A 13864-nucleotide genomic window follows, 5' to 3' on the forward strand; every position below is an offset into this window, starting at 1 on the left:
GAATGGGGTAAGGGAGGGAGTGAAAGATGGAAGGAGAAGAAAGAGAGAATTAAGTGGTAATTTTTCTAAAGGAAAGTTTCTGTGGACACAAGATCAGCATGTCTGGCTCTGATACTACAGCACTCTGCTCAAAACTAGTTTTTGGGGATAAGTATGTATGCAAAATTATTGGCAAAATGCAGCACCTTTGTCAGGAAACTGCATTGATAATGTTTAAAGAACAAAGACATTTTTTGCATCCTTCAAAACATCTTTGTGAACAGCAAGGTGAGAAAGGTAGGGTTTGCAGATTTCTGATTGCAGAAAGGCTGAACAGCCCCAGATAGGGTCTGTCAGTATTTGCTGACAGCTGTCGAAGTTTGTTCTTTCTGTTATTCAACAGAGCAGAGATTGAAGGGTGAGGGTCAACTGTGGATATGTCAGTATGTACCCAGGAAACAGGTTTGTGAATTGCAATACTTGCACAATTTTGATGGTAAAAAATGGTTTCTGGAATTCTACTTTCTTTTTCTTTGATTTTAAAATTTTGCACAGTTGACAGTAGTTGTTTTACATTTAAATCCATTGATTCCACTGATAGAACAAGAGTTTTTCTTGATTATTTTATCTGTGTTGCTTGAAAATCAAATTAAAAAATATTTTAAAGCAATTGATGGCTGCAAAACCATAAAACTCCCAAGGAAGCTCAACTTTAGGTGTAAGTAGTAAAATATTACAAATTATTTTACTAGTCAAGTTAAGCATGCTCTGTTTTGGTTTTCGGTTAAGGAGTTGGTGCTGAATATGAAAACTTTTGCATAAAAAATATTTGTTTAAAAAAGGGAAGAGGCAGTAGGCTCTTCAGCATTACATTGTGAAATGCCAGGGCCTGTGTCTCCTTAAGGATACATTTAATACTGTGCATATAAGTCACCATAATTTTAGATTCTTCCTCTTTCACAGCTCTTATTTTTCAAATGCAGAACATCTGCAGTTGTGCTTTCCTGAATCCCATGTACTTAGGGACATAGAGAAGCAGGAGAGTAACTGAGCACAGTCCCTGAGGTCCCTGAGCACAAAACATCTCCATTTACTTGAGTGGGAGCATTTCACTGAGTTGTTGAGATTGTCCTTGTTCTACATCTCTTTATCTCGGACCCCAGGCTGACTTTTTCTTTTTTTGTTTTTTTGTTTTGTTTTCTTTTGGCCATAACTCTTCCATTTTTGAAAAATCACAGTTTATTACTGAGAACTCAGCTGTAAAGTGCTTCAAGGTGCTCAGACAGAAAGTGCGCTATTCAGGCACCTTAATGCATGGTAACTGCAGCAGAGCTGTTCTGCACTTTTCTGCCTCTATGTATTATAAATGAGTAGCTGTTAGAGTACTTCCTTATTCTTCCAGCTTGTCAGTCCTCTGCTCTTGCAAACCTGCTGTTTATGACTAAGTTTCCCTCCAGGTATGCACTCACTGACACTGATAATAGATTTAGCCCCTCTGGAAATTCTGGAATAGGCACTTCAAAGCAGGTGAGACTTCCTCATTTGGAAAACAAAACACTAGTAGGAGATAAAACTTGCTGATATGAGTTATAATCCTTTGCTGTCTGTAGCTCTCCTCACAGCTTGTGCTCTTTACCATCTGGCCCACAGTCTTCAGGGCATATGTACTCAGGTGCTGTCTGTCAGCAGGACACTTGCGTTCTCCATGACCGATTGGGGAGCACCTGAGGGGAACCACATAACTGGGAATGGCCACTTTGGACACAGAAGTTAGCAAGTTTTGTCAGGCAAGAAATTCAGTGTCATTTCTCGGTCTATCCTCATCTATCAAGAAATATGTTTGGTAACCAAGGTTTCGTATCAAGTCTTAAAGTTGCTAGGGATTTTCATCACAGGTGGGCATCTCTACAAAGGGATAGCTAGGAGCCACCTTGTCTTTATATGGATTGTATGCAAGGCTCCAGGAAGGTAATAGACTTTCTCAGATCTCAGCACATATCCCCATTTTTTCAGCTTATGTGTTTTAGTGCTTTAGTTCTAGTGAAGATGGAAAGCAAACCAGGCAAATTATGCCTGATGTGATGTATCTAGATGATGCTGTGATCTCTTCACCCAGCTCTACTTAGTGGATGGTTTATATGGATTTCACTGGATGGTGCATTAGGCTGTTAGCAAGGGTTAGAAACACTGGAATTACCAACACATTCATTAGTTTTGACTTCTTTCTGACACGCAAGATATTATTTACAGTGAGTATTATAAGAGCAATTAGGGGGGTCATGTTTTGAGGTACTGATGTGTGCAAATGAAAAGAGAATCTGGACGACTGGGGAAGAGACTAAAGAGTGAGTAAAATGCTGGACTGAACAGAGTACAGACCTGAACCCAGTAGGAGGTGAGGCCATTGCTCTGAAAGCCTCAGCATGTTGTCTCCATCAGGGAAGCAGTTCTGGGTTCTGGGAGCTGATGCTTTGCCTTGAGCAAGATGCCGATTTGCCTCAGTATTGGATAGTTATTTCTCTACCCTCAGGATCTTGCGGGAAGAAAGTGCACGGTGGTACAATTTAAGAACTAATTTCCCAGCATTAGAGCCCAAGTATCTGCTGAGTTTCTTGAAGAGCTGTGGGCCAGGCGGCTTCACACCACGTAAGTTGCCATCTACCAGATCTACAATATCCTTCCTCTGTGACACATTTCTCCTAGCATAGATAGGAAGTGACTGGAGTTGTCGAGCAATTTGTGGGTTTTATCTGATAAATGGAACGAGGCAGTAACTCTGCTGAACTTCTTTGCACTCAGAATGCAAAACTCAAGGGGATGGTGCAGATCAATAGGAAGATGTGCATATTCCTATGCTTTGAGCACTAACTAAATGCGCATTCCTTGTCTCTTGCAAATTTTACTTTGGCTAACTCCTCTGTATATCATTTGCTCTCAGGCAGATGAGTATTTTGGTTCAATGTTTATACACGCTCTGGAGACAAATCCTTCCTGATTGAAGTCTATAATGTACCTCATATGTTTTTATGTTAAGGTATTAGTTTAGACTAGCTTTTAGAAATGTTCGTATCAGGAATATAGTAGCAAATAATCCATATTGAGAGTTTCAGTCTTGTGATTTTTGGATACCAATACCTAAGTTTTACTCTGTTTGTGGCAGAAAGTGTTATTTCCCAATGACCTTTGAGAAGTTTAAGATTTTTCTTAGGAATCAATGAGGAGCAGGGGGAAAATTCACACATGGAAAACAGTTTGCCTTTATTTTTCGAATATGTGGAATGATTTATTATCAAAAGTGTGAATAATGCAGTACAGTAAGTCTTGGGGCTGAATCCTGTTTCCTGTGAAATGATCTATGAAAAGGGGAAACCTGTGTCTTTATTCAATGCAGTGAGAATGCATACACACCCAGGCTATGCCTCAGCTGCCTGCTAATGGGGGCCAGCATGCCCTGTGAACATTCAGAGCACCTTTCAAAGAGAGGAGCTCCCAGTATGAACAAAGTGACTTGCCACATCCTTTTATTTCACCACTTGCAAACCTTCTTGCAAGACTGAAGACAGCAAGTTGGTAACACTGTTCAGAGACATGTGTCTGCTGAGCTACCTTCCCCAGTGCCCCGGAGAAAGCAGTCTCTTTCAGACCACAAAAAAGGAAAAAATGACTTGACCCTTTTAACAAAATTTTTCAGAATGACTCTATCAAAAAAAAGTGCATTCCTATTGTAATAGCTGTATTTTAGGCCAAAAATAGAGCTGGGAACAGCTATTCATTATGCAGCATGGCTAAACAGAGCAGACGTTTGAAAGACTGGGAAACAAAAAAAGACAAGATGCGCTCAGATCTAAAGGCCTGGTTTTTAAGTTCTGCTGCATAAAAGCACCAACACTCAGTCACAAAATATAGTTTAATAATTATGTTCTCAGAACCCTGAAGAGCTGTGAAATTATTATTGCATCATGGCAAATACAAAAATGCTAGCAACTAAAGAATCACTTTTAGATCCAGACCACTTTTTGTCTACAACTTTCTGCTTGAAAGTGTGTGATTCTAGAACAAATGAACTCTTCTAAGTTTCCTGGAATGAAGCATTTTTATTTTTCAAAGTCATATGTCATTTTGTTTAGAAATTCACTATACTTCTGTTAAAAATATGACTTTCATTAAAAAAAAAATCTAAGAAAGCAGGATTTCATTTCAAATTAATTTGTCATTTTTTCACCTTCTTGATCTCACATCTCAGCCCCAAACCCAAAATATTTGCTTGGGTAACCTAAAATGATCCTCTTTCTCTCCTTGATTTTTTATTTTGAGCAGTGAACCAAAAAATCAGCTATATGCATAACTACCATTAATATCTTTCTAACTTACTTAATGGAAAACATTCAAAGGCCTCCTGGAACATCATCCAAATTGTTTTAACTTTTTCCACCTTAAGAAGAATATGTGAAAATCAATTCTGGCTAGTATGTCCAGGTTGTGCTCAGATATTCAGTATACTTGTGGAAGTAAAACTATCATATTTTATACATAGAGCATAGTCTTAAAGATGGATTTTAAATAGTCAATAATGTATAATACCTCATATAATGCACAGAAATATTATGTCCTGAAACCAGACCTGTTTGTCTATGTGCATAAACATGTCAGATGACACATGCCTGTGACAAATATGTGGCGACAGAGATACCTATATAGCACTGAGGGAAAGGTTGACCTCATTAGGCTCAAATTTTTAAATGCTACAGAAAGTCATAAAGTGAGAAAGGGCTTTTGATGCAAGTTTTTTACCTGTATGTCCTTGCATGCATTATTAAATCCTTTCGTGGTGGTGATTAAAGCCTTCCTTGGTGGATTTCGATAAGCATGTACTTCCTGAAGTCTATAACTAAATGTGATGAATGCCATTAAATAATATTTGTTAACTCATTTTCCAAACTTGTCCCACACTCTGATATTGTTTCAGGACCAGCACCTTCTCTGAATTTAAAATACTTTTTGCTTGGCAGAAATTACTGCAAGACACATGACAAAACGTAGTAGCAAATAACAATTATTTCTCACCTAGCTCCACATCTTGATCATCTGTGAGTACAAGGATGATATTTGGTCTGATATTTTTTCGCTCCTGCTGCACACGTCCTCTGAATCTTGGGGACTTGATGGTGGAACACTGACTTGTTAGCAATTCAGTACTGAGCACTGCCAAGATGAGTGCAAACCAAGAAGACTTCATAGTAGTTCCAGTATTTCAATGAAAAGACTGATCCAGAAGTGTCTGAGCTCTAGTTTTCGAGCCTGTAGGAACAAAAAGAAATTCCGTTCAAGCAATAAATAAACTTCCAGTCATACAGTGAAAGGATGACACTTAGGGAAGTCAAGTCTGACACATACCATTTAACATGATTATAAGCTATATTGTTGAATAAGAGGTTTATTCTGTCATTTTCTAGGAATAAACTCACTCATTCTGCAACTATGCTTTCTCAAAAAATTTTTGCTTGAAGTCATGCCATTGCCTGCATTTAGTAGGCATGACTTCTGGTATACTCCTCACAGTGCTCCTTCTCCTACACCCCACGCTTCTTTTTATGCAGCTTGTTCCATATATTCAGTACCTGGGTGCAGTAAAAAATTGCCGGGATGCAGACGTGTTCAGAACATCTGTAGGAGGAGCCCTGTGAAAAGAAGAAAGCAGAAGGCTTGTCAGTCAGAGACCTCAGTACTGTGGCTGTGCTTCAAAGTCTGCAGAAATGTTTGTTACACCTTCTTTTCCTGTCCTGAAAGAAAAGAGTAGAGAAAAAATTGCATTCCCCCTAGCTCTCCTACTTAATTTAATACCATACCTATGCAGGGGTTAGGTGGTACCTTGGCTGCTAGAGATAAAGGACATACATCTCACGTCATCAGATACAGCTGCTTTTCCAACATTTATAGTCAGATTTATAGTGAGATTCTGAGAATAAGAGTTAATTCCAGAGTATGACACCTGGCAAGCAATAAAGCTATTTTAACTCACCTGCATAAGTGACTAAACCCTTAAAAAGCAGAGGGGAGAGCATGGCTCTCATTTGCAATCTGCATTGGATCACTACATGAAAAGTCATCTTCCCACTGACAAGAAAGCTCATATTAAGTGACAGTCCATATGATCTTACCCAGCATTGTGAAGGAGCGCAACCATCCCTCAGTCAATCAACGACAGACCTGAGTGCCTCATCCATAATGCACAGTACCTCTGCCACAGTCTCGTCCTCGATACTCCACTTCCTGACTTGGCTCAGTATGTTATTAGAACCCTCACCCCGTGCCTGTCAGTCAAACAGCCTTGCTTTTGTAAGACCTGCTGCAAGAACAGAGGCTTGGCTTTGCTGCAGCAGTTTTAAACCTGTGACTGAAAATGACTGATTGGTCTGGGGAGGAAGGGGCAGCCACTTATACTTTAACATTTTTGGCATTTCTGACTGAAGCTCTGCAAAGCGGTTCTGTAACACAAGGGAAGGGAGGGAATATCTGGGGGCAAAAAGGAAGGGGGAGGGAAGGAAACCATGGAGTCATGCCTGTTCCCTCCAGGGTATTGACCTGCCACATACGTTTGTCCTGTTTTTATTGTGGGACTATGGATAAAGCACGGTGATATCGGTCAATTAAAAAAACCTCAAAAAACCACCCAAGCCCAAGAACAATCAAGAATTCCGCCCAAGGGAAAGACTGCATGGGAACTGGGGTGCGCCTTATATAATTAGCATAATGGAGCATAAATCACGAGGAGATCTGTGCACCCACACCTGAGACTTCATATTCAGACATGCAACATGAACTGCAAACAGATTAATAAGCAGAAATAATTTAATGAGAGCAAGACAGAAGACAAAAAGGGCCCCACCACTCACCTAAAAATGCGCTAATAGGAAGATGCTCTAAATTTCAGGGGAAGAAGCCACAGGAGAGGGAGGGGATGGGACTTGGTGCTGGACTGCTAGAAGAAGGATCGTGTTCTTGTTTCCACATACACCTTTTATTTTAAGCTTCACAAGCTAAACAGTTTCATGCTCCTCACTCTGGCAGGCTGTAATTACACCAGAAGAGTGTGAATGTCTTTAAAAGGAAAATCCAAGCATCTGTGGCAAAGAAATCTTGTCTTTCATTGTCTCTGCACCAACAAACACTCCAGCCTTACACTAACATTACAGCACTGCAAAGTCAATACAGGGGATCACCATTAAACCTTAAATGCTATTTTAGTGATTACACAACATTCAGATAAGTAACTGGAAGTCTGTAATTTGTCTGGACAGACTTTTAAAAATAGTTCAATTTCCATGTATTTGTTCTTAAGTCACATGAAAACTGACAAAAGCCCTGAAGATCAGGGTTACTGGAGAAGTCAACCTTCTTCTGACAGACACCAGATAGCATATGCTCTTGGTGCAAAAGCAGAAATACAAGGTCTCTAAATGTCTGATCTTTAAATGGTGAAACTTTGACTCATATCACAAAGCACAAAAGCCTACGTGAAGTGAGACTTAGTGTTTAGTTTCTTACCTGAGTTGTATGGTACAGCAAAGTTTTACAGATAATGCTGACCCAGAAAGTGCAGTCATTCTGACTGCGCTGAGCAAACATTGGCACCAACATGTTTGAATAATCCCCCACCATATGAAACTCCAAGTTTCTGACAATTACACCTTAGTGCTAATAAAATTTACACTAATCCAAATGAACATTAACAAGTATTCTTCATTTTCACCCTCTCTGGTCTATATTATTTAGTTTTAAAAAAAATCCTTTTCCTGTAGAAAGTTGGAGCCACCTTTGGCAAGTTTTTTCTAGAAAAAACAGTGGGAAGGTTTCTTTTCCAACTGTAATTTTTTCTTATTGATGGATAAAGGAAACTATCAGGATGGATCTACACATATAAAATAAATTATTCAAGTTTCACTGAATGGTTCTTGCACAAGAGCACAGTAATGCCACATTTTGTTGCTCATATTTCAGTTTTGCATATGGCAAATCTTTATTAAGAAGTAATCTTTGACAACTTTTTCTTGTACGGCCTGCTTCCCAGTCCTAGAAGGAAATGAAGTAAAGAAAACTGTCCAAATACAGGCTCGACAGCTTGATGGGGAAGACAAGGCTGCAACATTCGCGGTGGATACATGGCTGGTAGCCTATAAGAGCCCTTGCAGACACTGCAATTTGTCTTGAGAAACAGATAAAAATAGGAGAAATTCTAAAAAGGACCTTTTCAATTTTACATGGGGAGACAAACAAACGTTTTTTGCACAGTGTTCAGAAATCAAGATGGTACTATAAAATGCTTTACTCTAGCCAAATAAACAAGTGTTATTGGTGAAATTTAAAGTATATTTTTCCTATATAAGATACCTGTGACAACAGAAATGCAGTTAGCAAATAAAGGAAACCAGAGAAATCCAAAGAAACTATTTTTCATCATCTGGATATAATTTTTTCTTTCTGTCATTCTTTTTTTTTTTTTCCCCACAGGAGAAGAAATTCATAGTTTGCAATCACCTTTCAAGGGATAAAATCAGAAAACTCCAATCTTTAGTTGTTTCTATGCTGCTAGTATTATAACAGACAGTTCAAGGACTTGTTGGCATGGAGAATTAATTACTCACAAAACTTGAATTACATTGGCAGGGCACTGCAAAGAAAGGCTGCAGTGCCACTCGTGTAATGTGGCATAAAAATTACAGGGACTTTATTTCTAGGTCTGTTAAGAGAGTATTGTGCAGTAACTAAGAAGAAAAGCAAAAGGTAGAACAATATCTTTTGAAACTGCAGATTTTATACTCATTTTGATCAAGAACTGTTCAAGATTTTTCAGTGCATTGACTGAAAGTGCTTAATTTGGAAGACATCAAAAGACAGACAGTATTCAAAAAAGAGCATTTTCCACTTTCTTTTCATGTCCACATTTTTACTCTGTTCACTTAAAATGCCATTTTGTGTTTGGCCAGTAAAAGTCTGTCCAGAATCATACACTTTTTTTATGAAAGAGGGCACTGAGCATCCACAAGAATACTCCATTATAGGCTTTAAAGATATATGGACTTATTATATTTAATATTCTACAAATGTGGCTTCCACATAACCTTGCACAGGGAATCTGGTTTACATAAACAGATTTCTTGTTTGTAAATCTGAAATCAAACTTTGGGATAATGAGTGAGTACACTGGACATATGTCCATCCCCAGTACTATGTGCTGTGCAATGACCCACATCAGTAATTCATGATGAAGGGGTAACAAAGGGCAAACAACTTTATCTTCTCTGTACCATGGTGTTGGTGTTTTCTTTCGAGCATGAACATTGTGGACATCACATTATCCAAAGTCATAGGTTAAGGCCCACTGCTCTAGTGGCCTTTCATTAGAAACAAAAATGGATCGATTATGGCCAATAAAGGAAACAGTGGTGGTAATAATAATAATAATAATAATAGTAATAATGTGGACTGTGATCATGGAGCTCAAGAATCACAGACTCATGGACTCATTGAATCATTAGGGTTGGAAAGGACCTCTGGAGGTCATCTAGTCCAAATCAGCCCTGCCAAGGAAGCAGAGTCTTCAGGGGTATCAGTCACTATGACCAGTTTTGTATCATTAGCAAACATGAGAATGAGAATTCTGGTTTCTGTTTCCCAGATATTAGCAATAAATGTGCCCAGTGAATTGAGAGTATAAGGTATCACAGGGATCCTTAATCAAGAGACTCCTAATGTGGCAGCAATTTGTGTTATGTTGTGTTCCTCATTACTATCCAGTATCCTACAGATTTTATCTCTGTAGTTAGATTTCCCTGCCTCCAAAAATTGATATAGTTATATAATTAAGATATAGTCCAAAACAGATGTTTTGCAACTTAGGACATTTTTTAGATTCTCTGATAAGTGCTAGTGCACAAAAATATATCAAGCACATGGAAAAGAAGCAGAAGGCCTTGCCATTGCAAGTGTTAAGTTGCCTCATTTTGTTTATGCAAAAGATAATCTTGGATAATTTCTTCTTACAGGCTTCTCTGACAAATAAATGGATAAAACCTCTCAGAGAAACAAAACCTCAGATATCAACCACCACAAGAAAATGACCTCCCCTTTCTCACCGCAAGCAGAAGAGCATCTTCCTATGTATTTTAGCGATAACCTGCTGACTTGACAATTTTGGTTTTAATGAGCACTTTTTACAGGAATATGACCCCACTGTTCTCTGTTTCCTTAAAATCAGACTCTCCATAAGAAAAATAGAAAGGCAAAGGACAAGTAGAAGAATTCTCTTAATTCAGAGTCAGGATTCTGCTATTGTCAGTGTTTTATAATTTCCAGTATGACCTTGGAGGTTGGTCACATTGGTGGGCACCTGGTCAGCATAATTTCAAAAACCTGCCAGTCTGCCTGTAATGCCAGAAATCACTGTCACTGGCATCATGCTAACTGGAGGTGGCTTCTTTCACCTGTGACCCTACAAATCCTAGATTTAGTGGTTTACAGCTACCATTTTCAGTTCTTTGCTTTATGCTGAAATGTATCCACCTGGCAATGCTGCTGTACTCAAGAACATTTTGCATGCACAGAAACTCCAAGGCAAAAGGGAGTAAAAGGGCTTTTCTCAGCCACACAAATACAGCTTCTGTGAATCTTTGATGTTTATGTCAAAGGGTGGATGGATCTTTAAAAGTCTCACATAGTATGTGCTATGAATCATAACAGGCGTGTGGTTAGAGACCCAACAAAATTAGTAACTTCATGAGATTAGTAATTGCATGAAGATTGCGCAGACAGATTGAAACTATGTAATAAAAGGTCAGGGAGGCGAGATGTTGATCTGCACCACAGCAACCCAGCAGTTCAGAGGGCTTAAATCTGTCCCCTAAATCACATTGCCGTGACCACTAGTGGGTTGTAACACCCTACAACAACAATAACAACTCTCACTTTCACTAATACAGTGAAGCACTTCAGTGGAAAAAGCTGTTGACAGATGACTGTTTTGAGTTTAGTAATGTTAATGCTCTTCTCACATCTTACTCTTCTATCTTGAATTTAAAAGGCAAACACTGCAATCTCAGACTACCAGGCACTACCGTGTAAATCTCCAGGTCAGTTTCCTGTGGGAATATTGAGCCTGCAGCCATGGGAAACACATTTGCAGTACTGTAGAAGTCAGGAAAAAGCCGGACCTACCATTTCTTTTTAAAGGTTAATCCCCTAATCTAGGTTGTAAAGTATAGGATTTACAGTGAACACAAAGAATGTAGTTCCTATCTGGGTCTAATCTAATCCTTATCTATTGGATTTCCAACACACTTTACTAATCAATCAGCTATCTGCTCCCCTTTCAAATGTAATCTGTGTATTCTAATGATGTATTCTCAGTGCCTCAGGCTAGATTAATTTAAAGTAACTATAATTTAAAGTAATTGCACGTAGGGAGAATCATAACCATATATTACGTTTTTACATTGTAATTTTGCAAACAGTTACAGACAGGAAAGGAAAGAGCTTGCAGGGACTTGAAAGTATAATGCACACTTGCTAACCCACTTTTATAACTTTGTACAGGTTAAGGGATATTCTTAGTAGGTAGAAGTTTCCAACATTTCATCTGTTAGGGTGAAACAACAAACTCCAATAACATTTTAAAAATACATAACTGTAGAAGAAATGATCTGCCTTTGAGAAAAATGTATTTGATTTTAATGCTGTTAATATAGCTGAACAGAACATTAAAGAACATTAAAATTAATGTTTTTATATTAACTTCAAATCTGTGAAAGTTTTAAAAGAAAATTCCCACATATTTTTCAGTAAGAAGAATGCCTGCTGCTAAGTTACAAACTTCTAATAATATACAGTTACTTGAATTTATTTCTCACCATCTGATTTACTTTATTTTAGAATTTCATATTTCAACACAGCCAAGAAGTGCACTTGTCATACAAAAGAGCCTGGTATAATTGAGCCAGATGATGTGCCCCACAAGTAAAATCAGCCATTCATGAAAGCTGGTCACCAGAGGCCATTTCAAACAATGCACATTTCAAAGTAATCTAAAGTAATCCCTTTTTTCTACTGATTTGGTTTCCAGGCAGTTTTAAGCACATGTGTGCAGCAAACAGGAGGCTTATTAAAACCTGATGTTATATTGGGAGGTTATAATGCCATTGCCTTGTGATTGAATTCCATGTCTGTTAGTCTTCAAAGAGAGAGGAAAAAAATCAATTAAATTTATATGCTTATTAAACATGAGTGTCACGATACGTGCAGTTTATTAGCACTTGCTAAATAATTAAGACTGAGAGAGATAATTAGACGTGTGCTAGGCTCCAAGCAGGCTTCTGATATCAGATTTTTTTATCTTTAAAGGAAGTGGCTTTCCAGCTACGAGGTAATATAATTACTAAAAGACTCCAAGTATTTTTCAAATATAAAGAGTAAACTCTGTGTATGAAGGAATCTCAAGTAATTTTAAAATTCCATTTTAAACCCATTTTATTTCTTTGCTATACTCCTGCTCTCTTCAGCAGTGTGAGGCATTATGAAAATACACTATACAATAACACACTGGCAATTCAGTGATTCAGTAAGTAGTCTCGCATTGGGAGATCATTATCTCAGAAGTTAACAACAGCAACACAGTTTGCACATTTCTTTAAATTCCCGTTTAAGTCCACTAGCTTTAGAAACTGGAAAAGTGCAGCTTTCCACATCTTCTTTTTAATTTAAAAAGCTTCCTTTGTAGATATGTTTACTTCCCCTCAAATGTCTGAAACGAGAGGGATTTTTGATTTCTGATCTTGTAAATGGTTTGTTTTCCTAAATAAGTGGACATGATTAATTTGATTACGAATACAGCATCTTTAGGACAGAGTATCTATGGATCTACATATTTATTTGAGAAGACAGAGAACATGCCCATTTCCTCACGGTAATGTACACACCTCTGTTATCAAAGGGAGAGGTTATGGTAGGTTGTGCCATCATGCTGGTGGGTGGTCTTCAGTGGAAACTGAGCTCAATGCATGGCTGCTCTGGCCCATCTCCTTGCTGACCACACAGGGGAAGCAACAGGGTCCTCATGGGGATCACAGGAGTCTATGTAAGGACTGAAAGGTGAGGAATTGCCAGTATGAATCTACATAAGTGTGTGTATGTTAACTGATGGCATCATCTGTTCTTCTAGGAGAACTCAAATGTAGTTTTAGCTGTCATGCCAAAGGACTGACTTCTCAGAAACACTGTAGTTGCCGTTCCCTGGATAACCAGGTGAGTCAGGCAGTTCCTCTAAGTGCTTTTAGAAAACTTACTCTATCATACTACAGTGCAGAAAGTGAAATTATTTATAGCATCAGCACTTTGTGTGTTTACACGCACAGTGAGTGTGCTCATGTGGACGTAGGTCCACTACAGGCTGCACGTGGTGTCTGTTGACTTTTTCTTTCACTTTCAGGTCTGAACACCAAGCCTATTTTTTTTTTTTAATAATCCCATTATATTCAAATGAGTTTTACTTTCAGTAAGTTCAAACTCAATTTAATAGGACTATTAAGATAGACTCAATAGATCAAGTCCTGAGTACTGTTTGTAAAGCACAATCTCTCTTAGTAGGCTACTTCCTTTTGTCAAGCAGTTTTTCCAGTCCTGGCACAGTACTTTCACTGATAGATATGTAAAAGCTCCTTGACAGACCGAGAAATGTATTTTCAAATAAGTTCCTCCCTGACAAACCTGTACTGTAGAGAAGGCAGCCTACTACTAATAATAAACAGTTAGTCAGACCAAACAAAACAATCTGTTACAAAAAACAGATGCTTTATATCCTTTTCCATAAAGACTAGACAGTAAGGGAGTTTTCTTG

The 13864-nt window shown here is 38.3% G+C and overlaps 1 protein-coding gene across 5 annotated transcripts in view; it reads right to left on the reverse strand.

Moving 5' to 3' along the window:
- Window positions 1-13864, reverse strand: part of SULF1 (sulfatase 1) — a 122755-nt gene that overhangs the window by 58701 nt on the left and 50190 nt on the right. For 3 of the 5 annotated variants that reach the window (XM_027698064.1, XM_027697897.1, XM_027697728.1), the window contains 2 exons: window positions 5598-5657; window positions 5044-5277 (listed from right to left, as the gene is read on the reverse strand). In XM_027698064.1, the coding sequence (XP_027553865.1) occupies window positions 5044-5215 (172 nt within the window). In that variant the 5' untranslated portion in view covers window positions 5216-5277; window positions 5598-5657. Of the gene's footprint in view, window positions 1-5043; window positions 5278-5597; window positions 5658-6137; window positions 6172-6872; window positions 6929-13864 lie in introns of those variants that run through there. The other 2 variants (XM_027697816.1, XM_027697983.1) reach the window with 2 other exon arrangements.

Source organism: Neopelma chrysocephalum, unplaced genomic scaffold (assembly GCF_003984885.1).
Source record: "Neopelma chrysocephalum unplaced genomic scaffold, ASM398488v2 Primary Assembly neopelma1_22, whole genome shotgun sequence".
Taxonomy (NCBI): domain Eukaryota; kingdom Metazoa; phylum Chordata; class Aves; order Passeriformes; family Pipridae; genus Neopelma; species Neopelma chrysocephalum.